Here is a 21,746-nt window from a genome sequence, read left to right on the forward strand (position 1 = left end):
TTTAAAAGAATAATTATTGAAAAACATTTGCGTGGGAAAGGTTATTATAACATAAATGATTTTAATAATGATGCTACAGACTGGGAATGGAGCGGACACCCTTAGGCTCTTTAATTATAATTTAATTATATAAGGCTATTGTACGATATCACATTGTAAGCAATATCTTTATATAAAAAAGCCCGCTGAATTTCTTGTGTCCGTTCTTCTCAGGTCTGAGGCAATCTATTTTAAATTGGTTTTAGTTTTTGACGTTCAATAATTGATGTTGAATCATATTTTGAATAAGAATTTTCGAACCTACATGTTTTTGGGCTGTCAGGATGTTAGCAACGTGGCAGGTTTATCTTCTGAGTCTCATTTGTTCCACCGCTTACTTATTATGGTAGGCAGAAGACGAATGAAAGGAAATTAGGTAGAAATGTGAGTTTTGTGTATGTATAACCGCACTGTGGAGGAACGCCACACATCCCGATAGTGAGGATGATATCCTATATATAACTTGTTAGAGAATACTCATTTGAATAAGATATATTCTGTAAGAAAGAAAAATAGCTTCAATAATGGTTATGATTGTAGCGACCTAAGCGCCGAGCTGCCGTTCATCCTAATGCATCCGAAGCCTGAGGAGGAGTGTCCTCGGGCCATTGCTGACCCGCCGCCCCCCGACGCCGACCTCATCCAGCTCGACCCGCATCCGTAAGTACCGTCACCACCGCCAATTGGCACCAACACACCACACAAACACGTGGATACTCTACTACGGCTGGTCCAATTGTCTATTGTCCAAAAGATACAACAACATATTTTATGTATGAAAAGTGGCCCCATAGATCAGAGTATAGAGATGTAGTATAACAAATGACAATCATCAACCTACCCTCCATTTGTCGTTTGTTGTTAACAACTATGACGTCATAGTACATGCGCACCAAGCGCGCCAAAAAGGCAAGCGTTTAACGTTAGATATTTTTCACAATTATTTTTAAACTGAGTTTCGTTTTTGGCATCAAATATTTCTTTATTGAAAAGCGGTGTTAAATTATCGAATCAAAAATATATATCTACTGGGTGTCCCAGAATAGGTAGGATAGGGGCAAATGCGAATGACTTTAGTCTATGAGCTTACAGATAAGCAAAAAAAGTTGGGTAAAAGTTTGACGGTTTTAGAGTTATTTAGCTTATTCTAAATATGGGAAAAGTAATGCCCCGCGTTCCTTGTTGTCATCCCTAAAATCTTTCAAAGATCGCATTTATAAATGCACTTCAGCATAATCTATAGCACTAATGAACGACGGTCACTGCGTCGATTTGCCATAATGCAACAGAAGACAGTCAATTGAAGTCAGGTTACACGAAATTTGTACAAAAAAACGTTCCAGATAAATTACTGTTTTAGAATCCTATAGAGCTAGTTCTTAAGATAGGTCGTCGACAAATCAAGTCCATACATTTTTACATTATAGCCGCGATTGGCTAAGTAATAACGTGTAAGAGTAATAAGATAACGTTCGTAATAACTTAGACAAACAATTTAAGCAAATGTAAAATTAAGAAATAAAATACTGTAAATTCGGTATAACATGGCGAAAATAGGTTAACAGACATTCAGTGTAGACTAACACAAACAAATCCAGTTCAAAAAAACACGATCATTGAATGATTTTAGGGTAATAGCAATCATTAACGAACGTGAGGTATCACTTTTCCCATATTTCGAATAAGCTCAATAACTCAAAAACCGTCGAACTTTTACCTAACTTTTTTTGCTTATCTGAAAGCTCATAGACCAAGGTCATTCCCATTTGCTCTTGTCCCACTTGTTAAGAAGAAACGACATAAGCAACGCTTATGACACTTGATACTCCGACTTGGTCTTATGAGGTAGCTGTAGTGAATTACAGCATGACCACCGATCAGTTACCATCAGTTTTTGTGAATAAACTTCGCTTCAGACCTGGGGTTAGTCAGTTGTTCGCTTGCAATTATCGTATAGAATCTACATTTCAACACACGTAGCTGTTGGCCCCAAAATCACTTCATTTCTGACGATAACGCAATGCGTGCATTTCTCTGTGTGTTCTGATATTCATCTATACATCATCCAGTGCAAAAAAGCCTCCCGGTAGATTCAGTTGGTTGGTAGTTTTAAATTGCGGTTGTATTTACTTTAATTGGGATTTTTTTTTTATTTTAATGAGTAATCATTCGCCAACACAAATTACGCCGTTTAAGCAGAGCACCTTAGACCATTTATACGTCTAGATAGACAATGACAGCTGTGACAACGTAGGAAAAAATATACTTTAGAACTAACCTCTATAAAAATAGAGCAATTCACGCACACCAACACAAAGTGTCATACATCGCGAGTGTAAAACGTAAGCTACGTCACGCATACTAAACTAATATTTCTGGTCTGTTTTAGTTATTTGTCAAACAGCAAAAGACTCTATCAAGACGTATAAATTAGCTTAGCAGAGTACGTACTGTTGCTAAATTACAAATACCCTGTTTCAGAAACGAGAATGGTCAAGACAACGATGACGACATAATATTCGAAGACTTCGCTCGGCTCAGGCTGAAAGGCGCGGAGACGGACGCTTGAAGTGAGCGCTCGGGACTCTCCTCTCCTCGCCACGCCTCGTTCACACTATACACTACTCTAGACGTACACCGATCAGTTACCAATCTTCATCACGAGCTAACAAACTTCACAGAGCTTACAAACATCATAATAGTTATTTATGCAACTGTTGTGTAATAAGGGGTATTAAAACACGAATGTGGGTTTATGTGATAATTTTATCATGTGAGTGTTTTAATACCTAATTATCAACAGTTGCATACAAGACTTTATCTACACCCATAATATGAATCCTCTATAAAAGATTCTGAAACAGTTAGCTTACTGCTAACATTAAAAAAGCCTGTCCTAGTAACCATTACATATCGAGTGTTGTAATGTTGTACTGAATTTCATTACAACACTCGTTTTTATGATGTAATGGTTATTGGGACATTGGGTGTTTTAATGTTGGTAATAACTGTTTTAGAATCTATAATAGAGGATATAAAACATGGGTATAGATAAAATATTTGAACGTGACTTATGACATCAAATATTACTTTAATAAAAGTTCTAATTTGATAAGGTGATAGATCTATAAAGGCTGGCGACTTCCTAGTAAAACATGACAAGATTGCTTACAAGTAATTCGACTTTTCAATAAAAAAAAATGTTATACTCCTTAAATTAAATACGAAATGAATTTTCAATTAATCTGAGGACATCTAATATGGAAAGTCACTTTTATACGTGGCAATTTTTGAACGCAGCCTTTGCAAAGTCAATTAAATAACTAGAGATTTGGAGAAATTATTAATAGTAATATATTGTTATAATATCCATTTTTATTATGAATTGTTTGCACTCTGGAAGACTGTGGAACTTATAGAATAACGTTGATGCAGTGTACAGTTATGAACAAAATTGATGTGTCCAAAAATATAAACAATAATATTAAGTTAATGATCGGAGGGTATACGGTGTGGCGGGCAGGCGCGATAGTTAGTTACGTACGATATGTAAAGACAGGAACAAAGTAGATCACTGTACAGTGTATATGAAAGCCACTTCAGAAAATGCTTCTGTTTACTTCCCGATTACGTGTTGCTGCTATCCGTGGTGTCCTGTCAAACTTAATTGGATGTAATACCAGAAAAACGTTCCAAACCACGATCATGTCGAAATTGAGTTAAGAATACAAAACTGGTCACGTGATTTATATTAACGGACTGACAAAAAATGCCGGCCCTACTGTCACTCTTTAAATGGCATCATGAATAATGGATGGAGCTTCAACTAAAGAGTCGAGTCTGCCATATTGTTTAAGTAGGACAAGAACAACAGTAACATGTTATCGGAGATCGTTTGTAAATTTATTTGTGATGCACTTGTCGACACATCTAGGTATAAACAATATTTTATTTTATATGTTACAAATACGCACAGGACATTATTGCTGTTTGTGTCACGGCTTTAGGTATTTTAATATTTTATATAAAAATGAATGTGTAAATCATATTTGTATTGTAGTTTTATAGGTGTAAGAGTACAATGTTAGTTATATAAATGTGTTATTTTATCGTCGATCGTTTTGGCCATTTTGTTTTGTTTATATGGATATAATAGTACAATACTTGGTTATGCGCATTTAATAGATTAAACGAGTTTTGTACCTAAATGTTATTTGCTTTGTCTTGCATAACATTGTCCACCATTATTGCTTCTTTATGTTGATTTGTTGTTGATATATCAGTTAACATATTGTGAGAAATGGCAGACAATGTTATTATAGATCTCTTATATTTTGTATATTGATGTCGCTGGTTGCTGTTCGAAAATCGAAATATTAAAAAATCGTTGGCATATTGGGAATTCTAGATAAAATTATGTAAGTATATCTTTCTTACTGAATCTGGTATTTTCTTTGATGAACGCGAGTGTTACACATTTAAATAAAATACTTTTGAAGGACTACAACGCGTGTAATTGTAACTTTTGATTGTAATTGTAATTTGGGATAGTCTGAAAACGAGATCTGGAAAGGTCTTGAATCGTCGGGTTAACTAAAATAATAATAAAAATGTAACTTTTACGTTAATGTTAAACAAAGTTACAATTATACGCGTTTTAATCCTTTGAAAAGTGTTTTATTTACTGAATCTGTCTAATTTGTTTGATATATTATATGCAAAGGACTTAATTGTGGCAAAGGCGGTTACATCTAACATGTTGTTTTATATATTTGATGCAAAACATTCTGAGAGTGGAATATGTATTTAGATTCAATAACAATTGATGGTACATTGGGCCATCCTAGCGAAACTCTAAAAAAAGCGGTTCACTCGATTGTATGAAAGGTGCAGTCATTGCTAGATTGACAGATGACTGCTATAATCTTATAAAAAACGGATATAGCTGAAATTCATTACGTTTTAAGTAACTGTTTGCTTGTGAACCTAGCCGGTTTATACTTCGTCGCCCTAATATTGTAATTAATATTTCAAACTTATGTCAAATCACTGCACATTTCATACTAAACTAAATTCCAATTTTTACTCAGGAGGCCCCGCCTCTTATTACGTAGTATTTACATCCTCTTTGCATCGGGCCTTGTCGTTGCATGTCACTTACGTTAGTATTTCTAATGGCAACAAATTTAGCTTTATGATTTTTTTTAATGGAATTATATATTATTAATGTTATTGTTTTATTATATTTTGAAGGATCCGACTTTTTCTAATATTGATTTAAATGTTTTCTATTCAGTTTTTATATTCCTTATTTCCTTTGATTATTTCTAATCGTATAAGTACTAATTATTAAATATTTTCTGTGTATGTGAAATAGCTTGTGCCATTAAAGAAAGTAATCTACAATGAAGAGGAGCTCACGTCGTTTATAATTGAATATTATATATTTATTGGTAAAACAATGAAGTGTAAGTATTAACTGTTTATATGTGGATCAATCAAGGCCGTAACATTTTCCAATTGTTGCCTATAAATCAATTTAAAATACGATGATGACTCAAGGTTTACAACAGCTCTTACATGATCAATCTTGATAGGACGCATCGGTTACAAAATGTGCCTTTTCAGGCGAATTATGCACAAATTTTATATCGGTAGGGTCCTCAACACTTCTACGACCTTCGTTCCTATGTTACCAGCACACCTAAACAGTTCATATAGAATATAAAACAAATTAATAGTTGGTATTGCAGTTAATTTAGAAAATATGAAATACTTAGATAATTTATATGTCTGGATAGAGCACTTACCTTTACTCTTTACCACTGGACTAGTGGTTTTCAAAGTGCTTTTGTACCTGTTTGTAATTCACCATTTTGGCGCTGTTGGCCAAAACGAGTCTGCGGTATTAAAACTCATCGACCTCAGCTAAACAAACATTGATTGATGGTGGGAAACTATTTATTAAAACGAAAAAATTGTGTACGTTATAACATTGATTCCTGAAGTATAAATAACTCGGAAAAGGAACGAAATTAATTCTAATTCAACTGGTATCGACCTCAGCTAAACAAACATTGATTGATGGTGGGAAACTATTTATTAAAACGAAAAAATTGTGTACGTTATAACATTGATTCCTGAAGTATAAATAACTCGGAAAAGGAACGAAATTAATTCTAAATGCAAAATACTTCAGAGTACTGTACGCTTCTAACGCAGTTGTTTGTATTATACGTCAAAATTAGTTCTCTGGACGCTCGCGGGTGGCGCTTCAAATATGCACAAAAAATTTGCTGTCAAACATATGGAACAGCCTGTCCTGTAGTATTTATACAGGTTAGTGGGATAGATCCTCTTGCTGCTACACAACCGATACAAACAGACCCGGTTTAATACTTTAGTATGCGTGACAAGCTACGTCTTACACTCGCGATTTATATGACGCTTTGTGTTAGTGTGCGTGAATTGCTCAAAATAGAGGTTAATTTAAACTCTTTAATTCAAACTAAAAAATTAATTTGTTTTCACAGCTGTCATAGTCTATCTAGACGTATAAATGATCTAAGATGAAATATAACGGTAAAATCCACAAATATGTGAATTTTATAGGGTTTCTGAACGAAGTTGAGTGGTTTGTGTTGATGTCTGTACCATCATAATAGGTGTATTATATAGATAGTATATATAATATATATATAAGATAGTATATATAATGTTGTTTTGATATATCATCAATTTATCGCCTTACAATTTTAAGAAAATATTGAATATTGCTCGTGGAGTTATGAAGTGAAGAGTGTCCTATGAACATTACAAATTGCCTGATATCTTTGTACATTATATGAATTTTTCATACATGTGTATCAGGCTAAATGTTTTATAATAATATTAATATTTACGAATTTTTATTAAATTACCATTTTTCACTTTCATAAGGGTTGAATTATTTTAATGAAATTTCGTGGGCGTATTATTAGTCACTAACAACAATGCAATTGTGTACATATTATGATTTTGTTATACGTCGAGAACTTTGATGTACCTTCTTTTTATCAATTAATTATATATAATATACAATTAAATATTATGTTGTGTTATTTATTTTTTCAACATTAACCACTAAGATTAGGGATTGGTCTGGATTGCGCAACTCTGCGCTCTCCAACTAGATACCGCAGGCGTAGGCGTAAAGTGCGGCAACTAATAGTACGCCCCAAGTGGGCGTACTATTACGCCTTGAGTGTGACGTTGACGTGGCACATGTTCTGTTAAACTTTGCTAATAATTGAGACTAAAATGCCGGGTTGCGTAGTAAAACTTTGTAAACATAATACTGCAAGAAATAAGAAAAACACTTGGATCACATATCATCATTAAGTATTTTGTATTATGTTAATTTCAATCTAAATTAACACTGAGCGTCTATAAGTTACAAAATTTGAAAGATGCCATTGAGTGTTAAGATGTCACGCACACAAGCATCTTATAGTTGCCGTAATAAAAAAGTAATTGTTCTTAGGTAGTGCGGTATCTAGTTGGAGGCAGCAGAGACCAATCCTTAACCTTAAAATTATCCATTAAAAATTTGTTACACTTTAATAGTCACGGTGCTTTGTGACAAATAAGTAATACTTTTCAGCTGATAACATGATGAATTTCCCGTTAGTAACCAAGTGTAACGAATAAAAGTTCTGATAAATTCCTAAAATAGTGTTTGTATATCTTTTTTGATTAATTAGTCTGGAATTATATTAACACTCCAGTTTTATTAATAAAAATCTAATAAATATAAAAAAACATATATGTGAGTAATGCAATTCTCACGTGGTAGAAGTAAACCTTCATAAAATTTTGGCTTTAACTTTTCATCGAGTCTCAATCAAATCACAAAGATTCTAAAAAAAATCACTTCAAAAATATGTTAAATGGGTCCAGTAATCCTTTAGAGCATATTGCTATTTAAAAAAAATAAAAAAGTGTGTGTGTCAGCTCCGACGCACGACTGGAGTTTCCTCCTCAAGAACGATTGTCGTTGAACCTTTGCGTTGAACATTAGACCTTTTTGCTGGAATTTCAAAATTTGGCCGAACAAAACTCCTGGTAAAAAATTATATAAAAATCAAATAACTACTTTGCTACGGTTACGGGGGGTTTAAATGAAACTACCCGTACCGGCCTTTAAATGATGTTTATTTAAAAATAATTAAAATAAAATTTGAGCAAGGGTCGTAGGGTGTATTGTTGGTTGATCTAGTTCGTCCTTGTAGCTCGATATTCCACTGACGTTTAAGACGCCGGTGCAGGCCCCTCAGCTGGAGGTTATGACTCGACGTGTCACAGGTGATTTCCGATACTCGGTTTCCGGGTAACTAATCACCGGAACTTGGTGGAATTATATCCTTTAACGTTCCAAAATCTTATCCTGGAACCCCTATCGGGGTGACGATAATCCTTGAAACTTATTTTTATATTATGTGATATGTACTACCGGTGATCAAAAAAATAATATAACAGGTATTTTACGGCAAACGTGATAAGTCACTGCACATAATATAATGACGTGTTGCTATTACCGAGCGCAGCCGTGGTATGGCGATAGCCGGGCGACGGATGACGCGAGCGAGCCATGCATTTTTTATGAAAAGCAAAAAACTCGCCTACGCTCGCGCACTAAAGTGTTTACGTTTTATTATTTATTAGTTTTATTATTTTATGTTATTAGTTTATTTTTATTTCATTATTTTATGTAAAATAACGTATGTAATGTAGATACAACGTTACAATACCCCCCTCGCTACGAAAGGATTTTATTACTAAAAAAAAATCCTCTTGAGTAAAAAAAGTACTAAATTATTTATTTAATCCTATTAATTTTAAATCTTTGATATGCCAGGTACCTAGATTCTTTCCTGACATATCTGCTAAAACATATACTAAGGGAGATTTCTTTTCCAAAACACGACATTTAATAAATTTTGGTGCTAGGTTTTTACTAAAATATTTGTCCTTGTCACTTAAAACGTAAGCTCGTTTCATAACTATATCCCCTACGTTAAATTCAGAGGCTTTTCTACGAAGATTATAATGTGACGAGTTTTTGAGGTGTGCATGCCAGAGTTTTGCCTGAACGACTCCAAATAAGTTGGAAAGGCAACCCAAATTGTCAGCATTCAAAAATTGATCTGGGTAAAAATAAAACTTCGTCTCCCAGGTCGTTATCAACGTAGTGTGTACCACAGGTGACTAACTCTCTTCCGAATACTAAAAATGAAGGGGTAAAACCAGTTGCTTCATTCACCGAATTGTTAATAGCGAACTGTACCTTGGGGATAAAAGTGTCCCAAGTGCGATGGTCATCCTCCACAAATGTAGAAATACAAGTTATAATTGTCCGGTTGTAACGTTCGAAACTGTTCACTTGAGGTGTGTATTTAGGGGTATAAAATATATTGGGAATGTTATATTGTTTAAAAAGGGATTCGGTGATTTTACTAATAAACTGACTGCCATTGTCCAAGAAGATGGTTTGAGGGACTCCGTGAACTAAAATAACTGAGTCTCCTAGAATCTTAGTGACAGCAGTAGATAAAACGCCGATACCATGTGGCTGTTCCGAGAAAGCGCTTAATATCTTTCCGACAAGAAGGTGTCGGGTAATTGAGGATAGCTTGCACTTTCTCTGGATCAGTACGTAATCCACAACTATCAACAACGTATCCAAGAGACCTAAGTTGACTCCGAAAGAACTGACATTTTTCCAAGGTGGTGGTGAGGTTTGCCTGCTTTAACTTTCCCCCACACGCAGTAAAAGAGAAACGTGATATTTGAAGTCATTTGAGACGATAATAATGTCATCTAAATAAGCGAAGACTTTGAGGTCAAACTCCCTGAACAGCAAATCAACTAATCTCTGCTGAGTGGCAGGTGCATTTGTTAGTCCGAATGCAGTACGTTTGAAACGGAAAGTACCACGGCCTGGCACGTAAAACGCCGTTTTGTCCCGATCTTCGGTGGCTATTGGGATTTGCCAGAATGCCTTAGATAAGTCAAGACTTGATAAATAACGAGCATCCCGAAGATTATCTAAAATCTCTGATACGTAAGGTAAATTATACGCGTCGCGTTTGATCACAGAGAGACAGAAACGAGGTTGGCCGTTCTTTTTGGTTACTATAAGAACAGGAGATGACCAAGCGCTTTCGCAGGGCTCGATAACGTCAAGACCTAGCATTTGATCGACCTGTTCGACAAGAATGCGCTGTTTTTCGGGAGAGAGCCGATAATAGCGTTGTCGAATGGTCAATGTGGTGAGTGATCAACTTTGTCTCGCCCAAACCTTTAGACTCTGTAGAGATGTCATTAAATTTTGCAATAATATTGTCTGCTATAGATTTTTCAGTCTGCGACAGATGATCGTATGCTTGTATGAAGGATGGAAGGTCAGAATCAAGACTTGCGTTTGCAATAAGGGTATTGGAAAAAGTTATGCTTTTAAAATGTTTCGGGAAAATATTAAATTTGCGCCAGAAGTCAACCCCTAGTATGACATCAATTTTAACGTCTGGCAACAAAAGCGGTAATCATGTTGATTTCATTTTTGAAGGAAATAGGTAGGTCCATATATCCAATGGCATTGTTTGACCACCAGCAGCTTTAATCGAAATGAAGCGATCTGTATGTAATTTAAGAGCCTCTTTTTCCAACATCTTATAACTATTGTTACCAAGGACAGTAACAGCGGATCCAGAATCTAAGAGACCGAATAATTTTAATTTATTCATTTTTATAGAAGCATAAGGCCTAGAATCATTAACTGGTTCTCGCTGCAGAATTGTATTAATTTTATATGTTTTGTAATAAAACTTTATGGTTTCTAGCCATTTCTGCCAATCATTTTTATCAAAATTAGAAGTACGTTGATTGGTTATACGATTCTGCAGTCTTATTAGTTTTTTGAACTATTAAGCTTTTCTTTGTTGCAATTAGGGCAATCAGGAGTCTTAAAACCCTCATGTCCACAAATAAAACAAAGGATTTTATTTTTATCTGTCTTGCATTGCCGTAAATTGTGCGTATTGTCACGACACCTAGGACAGTAAAAGGTTTTGGTGGAAGAAGTTTGTATGGTATGGTATGGTATCTGACGTCTGTGTAGGCGGCTCACGAAAATTTAAAAGACGAGCTTGGACATTCTCATAATTGCGACACAGAGATTTTAGGGAGTCCTTAATATGAGGATGCGAAGAGAGGGGGCTGCGTAACAAGGTCTGATATTATGTAGAATAATTTCTAGCTTGTCCTCATCAGACAAATTTTTTGTTAACCTTGAAAAAAGCCCAGACATAATTGAAAGGTAAACTATGATGTTTTCTGTTTCACCCTGTGTCCTAGCTCGTATTTCAGCAAGCAGCCGATAATCATAATCTACCCTACTGAAGTCTGCTTTAAGGTGCAAAATAAGTTCTTCCCAACTTGCTATGTTATGTCGAATACCACGGAACCAATGAAGAGCATCGCCAGTAAATATTTCTGTTGCTAAAGATAAAAGTTTGGCACTGGGAATATCTCTAGCTTTGCTTAGCTCTGTGATGCGTTCAATAAAAGACCGAACACATGATTTGCCGTCAAATGTTACCTTTAATACGTCATTTGTGAGATCTCGACTACACGAGACGCTTACATTGAGCGGTGAAGCACACTGTTGAGAGTCGGCTTTAGATGATGACGCTATCAATTTGTCCTCTCCATTGTCTTTCACCGAATTATAAAAATTGAACAATGTTTTAAATTCATTTACGCAAGTGTCGTATAATTGCTGCGTCTTACTGTCACAAGTAATGCGGTTAAGCCGATGATAAAGGTGATTTAAAAGATTCTCGATTCGCAATAACAAGTTCCTATCTAATGGTGATTCTAAAAGTGATTTGATTTTAGCCAGTACGTCAGTAGCTCCTTTAAGGTCGTCAGAAATAGGTAATGAGCTTTCTAAAATGTCTTCAGAAGGAAATAATGGTCCCAGCTTACAAATCTGCTTTCGGAGCTCTTGTACTGTGGAAGCAGGAGAAATACCTCTAATGAGAACCTCGTATTCTAATTCTGATTTTTGCAGTGACAGGAATTTAACTGGATACGCCGTTATATTTTAAGATAAAAAAAAATCAATAATAAAAAAAATCATTGTTAAAAAAAAATATACAAAAAATCAACTAAAAAAAAATATTAAACACCGCAATAAAATAAATGTTGGACAAGGTTACGAATGCCCTACTCCGTTCCGTTACAAAATAAAATTAACTAAGCAACGTTATGGTTGGCAAATAAAGAAAAAAAATTAAGCTGAGAAAAAAAATATACTTTACTACAAGCAGAAAAAGCGTTAAAAGTAATTTGTAACTAATGTGTACTACCCAATTAAAACAAAAAAAAAAATCAGAATACAAAAATAAATATTAAAACGGAGCACTTTTGTGCTCGACTATACACGGCTTAGCACAAACAATTTTTTGTACTTATGTGATAACGAAGCGACCGGTTTCTATACAAAAATTGAACAAAGAAATGAGTTGCTTATAGTGTAGTTATTGCTGTAACATTAATTATTACAAGTAGGTAATTAAATGATACCTAAAATAATAAATTCTAACACATTGATGTTTTAGAATAATTTGACACAAATAAATAAAGAATTTGGAGTACACTTTAGTTACTGGCAACCAAAAAAAATGTAACGTTTTACAAAAAATTAAAAAAAACACATATACACAACTACTTCTACTCAGAAAAACTAGACCAACCAAACCACGATATGGGCGCCAATGCTACGGTTACTTTACGGTTAGTTTATTTTTATTTCATTATTTTATGTAACATAACGTATGTAATGTAGATACAACGTTATAACTTAACGCTCAAAATATGCCAGGAAATGCCCAAACACAACTCGTGTTAAAAGCGGAACTCAAAATTCAAATTTTAAAAGGTCCATCAAGGAAGTTACATTTTGGCACACCTAATAGGTATATTTTACTACACGCGTAAGCTATCACGCAGTACCTATAAAGTTATGGGACATGAAGGGAAAGTACCTTAAATATCGAAGATAGGCTATTTTACTGAAAGAAGACTTTATGTTATTTTTAATAGTTAGTAATTCTGCATTCAAAGATTTTCTAAAAATTTGCCTCGTCTGGGAATCGAACCGACTTAAATGTAAAAAAAACCACCGAACTTTTATGATGCCAAACGAGAGCATGGCAAAAAACTAATAACTCTTCTTGAGTAACATAGTATCACCCATAACTCCAGATGGAGGGCACTATAGGCCCATCCATCATATACTCAAACGGGCAAACAAATACAAAAATATCCTAAAAATATTGTTTTGAGGTTTGCTAGTGTAAATATGTAAAGGTATCATCACCATATCAGCCGGAAGATGTCCTGCTGTCACTGCTGGACAAAGGCCTCCCCTAAAGATCGCCATGACGATCGGTTCTGCGCTGCCCTTATCCAACCCATTCCGGCGATCTTAATCAGATCGTCGGTCCATTTTGTGGGGGACTACCAACACTACGTCTTCCAGTACGCCATTCGAGGACTTTACTGCCCCAACGGCCATGTGCCCTGCTCACTGCTACTGCAGTTTTGCAACCAACTGGGCTATGAAGGTGACTTTGGTTCTTCTACGGATCTCCTCATTTCTGATTCGATCTCGCTGGGAAACTCCGAGCATAGCGATCTCCATTGCCCTCTGCGCCACAGTGAGCTTAAATGTAAAGGTATGTGTGTATTTTATTTACATACAAAATAAAAGTCATAACTAATTAATATTTTATCGAAAATGAAAAGGCTACCTATGACAGGATTAACCATGCAATAAAAGCGGCGTCCGTTCACGGGCATGCCGCTCTCTGACAAATATATCTCGAGAATTTATTTTATTTTTTGTGTAGTCAAAATTCAAGGTACTTATATCCTTGATTTCACTAAAAGTTTTTATTTATGTAAATAAGAGGCATGCATAGAATGTGTTTTGCTCTCAGAGAACTACAAAAGGAAGTGTAAGGGAACCCAATTAAATCAAAATTGCATTATTCATTTAAGTAAGTCAAAAAATTACACTTATTAGTAAAATGCACGTATTAGTTTTTAACGGAGTGTATAGGCGATACCGAAAAACTGGTACACAGACTTACAGAAAGTCTGGCACAATACTTTGGTGAGTCAACATCTCCTGAGGATGCCTCACAAGAATTGGATGATTAATGGTTTCCGCAAAATAACGCCTAATTCAATAAATTTTTTTATGTCTAAAAATTTCTGTACTCCTTTATCGTATTATAATATGACATTAAGCTGTAATATATATAGTAATATTTATATTACAGCATTGATATAGTATTAACCCTTGCATATCATTTTCTATCCTTTCCTGACCTATCTTAAAGTTGTAACCTTTTTCAAAATTTTATTTTACTTGAACAAGTCTCCTCGTGTGGCTCAAACACTCAGGGCGCCGAGGCAATAAGTCAACCAGAAGAAGAAAACTAACTACTTACATTGAATTATTCCCGTAAAAAATTAATTTGACACTAATTGACAGATGACAGTTCAACAGTGAACACTGATAGTACAGTCTTACAGAAGAGAGAAGTGAGAACAAATACGACAAGTAACAACAACTTAATTTTTAAGGTTACAGGGACTTATACTTACTTGGTAAATTACTAATTTAATTTCCATTTTAAGTCAAAAGCTTATTTACTATGTTGTTTGACGAACTAGTGATAGTTTAAGTTAATTATTCCTTCTAAAATTGTTATAAATTATTCCTTGCAGCATTATTTTTATAAGTACTATCAAATTTAATGTAAGTTATACGCGATTATACATAACATACAATTTATATTTCACTTGTTTATAAAACTTTAAGGCACTTATGGAAAAAGAACATATAAAATGACTGGTCGTGGATTGTCGAAACGCGAGCTTGAAGAATTACGCAAAAAGGAAGAAGAAGAAGCAGCCGCTCATGTTTGTATATTTTAATGTTGTTATCATTTGTTAGTTATGTCAGATGCTGTACTTTATTTTTTTAAAGGCTCATCAAATACATATATTTAACTTTCATCCATTTTCTGCTAGTGAAGTCAGCACTAAAGTAAAAGGCAAATTATCAAAAGCTTATTTTGTTAATTCAGGAGCAAATAATATTTGGGGCTCTTTCTTTATTACTTTAATTTTCTATGTATTCTGTTATTTTTGTTTACTTTTTTAGGTGTTCAAAGAGTTTGTGGAAACATTTCAAGAAGTACCAAGTACCACATCTAAAGTTTGGGTAAAAGCTGGAACATATGATGCGGGAGCTAGAAGTAAGTTTACTTGTAAGATATTTCACGAAAGTTACATAACAGTGGACTTAAATGTTTTTATTATTTATTGTATTAATTATTTCATCTATATATAGTATCTCAAAGTGTTACTAACATCTTATATATGGGTGAATCAACTATTTTATCCACAATTTGCTGTCCCCAACCATTTCTTATTAAAATACGCTAAATTATTATATTTACATACATAATGAGTATACCTATAGTATCCCAGATTATTCGGCACAATGGGAACTTGGTTATGTTCTCGAAAATATATAATTTCCATGAAAATTTATGGTAACTCAGTACACAAAAAACTGGCACCATACAAAATATTCCGGTCCTAAGAGCACATTCACCATTGAACTTTCATTCTAAATTAACTTATACACCTGGCTTTCGGTTAATTTTAATTGTACAAAAAGACAATAAGTAACAGTTTATTGTGTGCATAACAAAATAGAGATGGACTACATAACTTTTTTATAAAAAAATCTCTAAGTACACTACATTTGTAAATTTTACCCGGAAACACTTAGATGGCACAATTTGCCGTAGGTAGCTTCATTTGTGTTTGCTTTTGCCCGCATGGTGCGGCAGTGTCCTTTGATAGCGCCGTCGAGTCGCTAGTCCGTGAAGAACATTAGCAGGTTGTGCGTGTCTTTTTGTGTCGTCTGCTGAGTGACCACGATTTCTCGATGTAAGTTTATTATTTTGTTTAATATAATCAGATGTTTTTCTAGTTCCTATCACAAGGATTCGATTAAAGCTAACGTTTAATACCATAATCAAATTATTATGTGCTCTTCTCATAAAAATACGCCAATTGTCTGCGGAGTTACTTGTATACTGAGTTACATTGGTGGTAACTCCTAAGACATTTAAGTACTTAGTGAGACCGGCATGTAGCACATTAAGTAAAATTTAATTTATCTTGTAAATTTTGTGAAAGCTATCTGCATTATCAACTAATCCAGGTACAAAGTACCTATCTACCTAAAATATGTCAGCTAGATTTGATGATTATAATGATATGATGAGTACACCATTTAATTTTTAATGAATAATGAAATCTTTAAAACTTTGTTTGATAATTAACTGAAAATTAGTAAAATACTAACATACATTATTTTAGTAATTAAGACTAAAAAGATCATTTATTGTTTCTTTACTTTTTTATTGTCTGTTTGATTTTATATTACATATAAATATAAATGTAATTAATAATATACATATTAAATAAATATATACAATAAACATGTAAATAATATATTCAAAAATATAGATTTACCTGAAAGGACGCGACTAACGACGGCTGAAAAACAAAGGCGATACAGGGAAAGACTCAAAAAGAACCCCGAAAGGAGAACTACGAAGAGGCTAAAGGAAAATACCGTGAGCACTATCACAAAGTTAAAAGGCTCACAAAAGACCTAACCAAAAGAAAAGAAGCAAGCAAACGTCATCTGGAAATTGAGACAAAGAGCATAAAGAAAGAAGAGGAAGAATTTACAATCGGTCTTGGAGACACCACCTAGTTCCCCGGTATGCGAAATCAATCTCTACAATGATTCACCAGCAGTATCAACGGTATCAAAAGCCACCCGAGAAGGTGGACGAAAGAAAGTAAGAAAATATATAAGTTAAGTGTATAGAGAGAACGAAACAAGAACAAAAAATACTAGAACAATACAAGAAGTTGAAAAAGAACCGTGCGAAGTATAAGAAAAGACTGAATAGAAACAAAACAGAAAGGGAATCTAAGGATTAGAAAGAAAATAAAAAGAATAAGCTATTGACAAATTCGATTAAAGAGCGATATGAAATAATTAAGAGCTAGAAGGAAAAAGGATTGTTTAAAGCCTTTTTAAAATTGCTGACATAGAAAAATGTGGATAAAAGACACAGTTACTAAGGGAAACATTGGGAATAAACAGACAGTACGCTAAAAAGAAAACGAGACTTCGCCCTGACCTGCTAAAAGAAAAAAATTCATCAGTTTTTCCTACGTGATGATGTCTCCAGAGATACAGATGGAAAAAAAAAAACGGTACGAAACCGCGAGAGAGCACAGAAGATGAGTGGGCTCAATGCGAAAACTATACAGAGATTTTAAACAAGAAAACCTTGACATTACTTGCTCATATTATTATTTTGGAAATCTTTTGGCGAAGCCTTTGTCCAGTAGTGGACATCTTCCGGCTGATTATGATGACTTACAAAAAACAGACTGTTTTACGGCAAAAGTGCATCAGTTGATGCTAGAGAAACGGGTAAAACACACACCAACATCGCGTACAAGGCTCAGGCATTGAAAAAACAAGGTGTCCTCAAACTTAACGATTTGGATGCAATAATCAAGAGCACAGTTTGTAGTGACCATTCTAAGGATGTGAAAGTCATGTTCCTACGGGTCGTAAGTGACTATGCAAAGACGTCCAGAATTAATACGAATGATATTAGCTATGTCGGATATGAAGACATTATTAAAATCTTACCAACTCCGGCATTTTTAGGAAAAGGGCAATGTAAATTTGAAACAACAATCAATATTTTCGAAATGTGACATAATATCTGAAATTATTGTTATTGTTGATTTGTTATGTTTATTGTAATATTTTATCCCATATTATTGAGTTTAGTTTTTTCAATTATATGTTGTTCATTAGTTAAACCAATAGCTTAATACTATGTCTCAGGCGTTACCCACATTTGTCTTTGGAGTTCCTATTGTCCCCAATATAAATTTTTATATCCGATCATAATATCCTATTTTTTTCTATTACATTTTTGAACTTATCAGTCCGTCATTCTAACAATTAGCAAGCTTTCATACATAGTTAATTTGCATTTGTAACATCATGTGTTAAGTTTTATTAAGAAATATTTGACCAATGTCTATTAGTTTTTTACTTTAATTTAAGAATAATATGTAGACAGATTATGCCAAATTGTTTGATTATGCATCCCAGCGTAAATAAGCAAAAATGATTAATGGTTTGGTGTTTCATTTACTTTTAGTGTAACATTGAATAACTCAGGTGACAGTTTTTGAGAGTTTGAATCTAAAATATAAATACACGTCGCTGCTCTTCAAGGTTATTTAAGCAGATGATATTTCTGATGTCCTAAGCAAATCAGAATAGGGGAATATTAATGTGATTTTATTTCAAAACAATATCTATGACCTGTCATTTGTGTGGGTAAAATAGTTTATTCACCCATATATATATATATATATGAGCAATTCATAGATATAATAAATAATAAAAAAAAAATATTAGGAGAATATTCTCTCAAATCAATTTCAAGTTCAACCTAATTTTCTAATCTAATAAACTGAAAAGCTAGGTCTCATCTCTGAGAATAGTTCTTTTTATGAGTTTTCTGAGAAATATTTGCACAGCTAAGATGAATTAGTTCAATGTTACTTATTATATGCTTACTTTCTGTAGGCTTATTTTGTTGGCCATATTAAAACTTAACAACTTATTTCGATAAGTTGGATTATCAATCTTATTGATTCCTAATTAACTAAATATATCTTGAATATAAAGATTTTAATTATTCATTTTTCCATCTTATTTAACGATCATGGCTTAGGTGTGTTGGTGATGGTATGAAGATGTTGTATAGTATTTTAGATTGTATAGTTAAATATATATATATTTAACTATATCTGGACAATTTATATGAAGTCTTATAGCATCCCGTTCTATTGTAATAAATTAATAATGTTATAATCAATTCTATAAAATTTCAGAGGAAGACACATCAGAGCGGGGCAAGCTATACAAGCCTGTGTCACGGTTGGATGAGAAGCGAGGTACAATATCAGAGGCTGATATTGTACGCAACCTTGCTATTAAATCAGAACCACCAAGCAGACTCAAAAATAGAAAAGGAAATGATAAGAAGAAAAGTAATTTAGAATTGTTTAAAGAAGAACTTAGGCAGTATGTACTTGTGTTTTAAATTTGCTATGTTTGTATTTGGCGTATGATTTAAAATTCAATATCTTAATAATATGTATATTTAAACATTCAGTATTGCTACTAAGGCCGAGTTGCATCAACTAACTTTAGCAATCACAATATATAAAAGTACCGGTTAAATAAAATATGAGTTGCACCATTCAGCAATTTTTTGTTGACATCAGTGCTTTAACTGTTTACCGTAACCATCCAAACTTTGCGCATTTAAAGCTATTGTTAATGTTTAATAATTTTGTGTTTTATAAAAAAAAAATTTTCATAGAATCCAAGAAGAAAGAAATGAGCGACACAAATATAAAAATGTATTGCGGGATCGTGGCATTGTGTGTCCAGAACCGTCTATGGACATACCTGATGTTGGTTCTTATGATACAGGGGACCCAAACACCACCAACTTGTATCTGGGCAACTTGAACCCAAAGGTTAGTCCACTAACTGTTCTTATTTAAAATTTGCATTTTAGCATCATAAATCAAATCGAAATCACTTTATTCATATCACATAGGTCACGGAAATGACATTTATGAATGTAAAAAAAAATCTTATTGAATCTACTGCTACTTTGTAAAGGGTTGAGCTTATTAGAAGAAGTAGCAAGAAACTCATTGCCACTCTTTTACATCAAGATTTACATTTTCATCGTTTTACAAATAATTTAAATTACAATGTAATAAGATTAGGTATCAGCAGTACAAAGAACTGATACAAAACAAAACTAAACAAAAATCTCCCCACCAAAATTATGGACACATTAAACCAATTCGGAACTATGTTCAACCAAAGCAAAATTGTAATATACAATTAACCCAGATTACCACAAAAGCTACTAATGGCCACAAATATAATACAAGAAATGACAAATACTCATATGCATCTGCAACTAAACCCTAAAATCATGACACCCAATGTGGAAGCTGACATAAAAAATACAAATTTTACTGAAATATTAGACACTATGTTCAATAAATTTTTAACACTCATGAGCAATATGCTAGACAGCATGATGGATCGTGTGATTAATCTGGAATTGGAACTGTTCATGAAAACAGAAAAAATTTACATTGCTCTGATCTCAGAAACTAGATTCACATGTGAAACACACAAAATAAAAAAAATAATAAAAAACACACACTGGCAATACTCATGGAGGGGCAGCAGTAATAATAAAACAGAATATTAACACTACCCTATAGAAGAATACTGTGATGAAAACATTTGAGGATCATCTGTCAATATCATTGAAGTGACACAGAAATGACAATCTATGCTGTTTATTGTCCACCTAGGCACAAAATCTGCAACCTCTTTGCAAAATTTTAAAATTTATTTTGACACACTAGGGAATAAGTTTATCTGTGGTGGTGACTGGAATTCTAAACATGACTTCTGGCGCTCCAAGCTGGGAACAACAAGACGGAGACAGCAATATTCTGTTCTGACTGAGCTCAATCTCAAAAGTTTCGCTCGTTCGCACAGTAAGCCCACTTACTGGCCAACAGTCGAAAATAATCTACCTGACTTGCTGGATTTCTTCATAATTAAAAACGTTTCAGAAGATAATCTTAACATAACAGAATATATTGACTTGTCATCAAATCACACTGCTGTGATTCTTGATGTTTTTCATCCACAAAGCTAAATACCCCCAACAAGACGAAGAGATTTTTTTTTTAACTTTGTCCGCCCCTAAGGAGTGTTTCGCCAAGGGAAATACAAAAAGAAGTTAGGAAGATTCAGGATGGAAAAGCACCAGGATAATACTCAATTGACCCAACCATCTTGAAAAAATTGCCCAAAAAAAGAATTATGTTACACACTATCATCTACAATGCCTGCATATGCCTGGAAATCTTCCCTTGCCAATGGAAAATTGCACATGTCATAATGATAGCGAAGCCTGGTAAACCTCATAAACCTAGCTCTTATCGCCCAATTAGCCTACTGAGTGTGACTGGGAAGCTTTTTGAAAAACTATTGTTGAATAGACTTAGACTACACTTGTCTGACATAATACCGACACATCAATTTGGTTTTCGGGAGAAACATGGCACCATAGAACAGCTACATCGGCTTACAGATGTCATTAGTCGCATTTTTGAGGACAAGAAGTACTGCTCCGCTGTTTTCCTTGATATCGGCCAGGCGTTCGACAAAGTTTGGCATGATGGATTATTGTATAAAATAAAAGAAAAACTGCCTCATTCCTTCTTCTCCATCCTTCGATCGTATCTCGCCGACAGATGCTTCAAAATCAAATGTAATAAACATCTAAAATATACCTTATTCGCTCAGGGGTGCCTCAAGGGAGTCTATTGGGTCCAGTAGGTAGAGGACC

General features: G+C 34.0%; 1 protein-coding gene across 5 annotated transcripts in view; it reads left to right on the forward strand.

The window, feature by feature from the left end:
• Positions 1–5,271, forward strand: part of LOC126968644 (beta-arrestin-1) — a 294,282-nt gene extending 289,011 nt beyond the window's left edge. For all 5 annotated transcript variants that reach the window (XM_050813669.1, XM_050813666.1, XM_050813667.1 and 2 more), the window contains 2 exons: positions 580–699; positions 2,521–5,271. In XM_050813669.1, coding sequence (XP_050669626.1) covers positions 580–699; positions 2,521–2,608 — 208 coding nt within the window. In that variant the 3' untranslated portion in view covers positions 2,609–5,271. The remainder of the gene's footprint in view (positions 1–579; positions 700–2,520) is intronic.
• Positions 5,272–21,746: the final 16,475 nt, after the last annotated feature.

The sequence above is a fragment of the Leptidea sinapis genome, chromosome 16 (genome assembly GCF_905404315.1).
Source record: "Leptidea sinapis chromosome 16, ilLepSina1.1, whole genome shotgun sequence".
In the NCBI taxonomy this organism is placed as follows: domain Eukaryota; kingdom Metazoa; phylum Arthropoda; class Insecta; order Lepidoptera; family Pieridae; genus Leptidea; species Leptidea sinapis.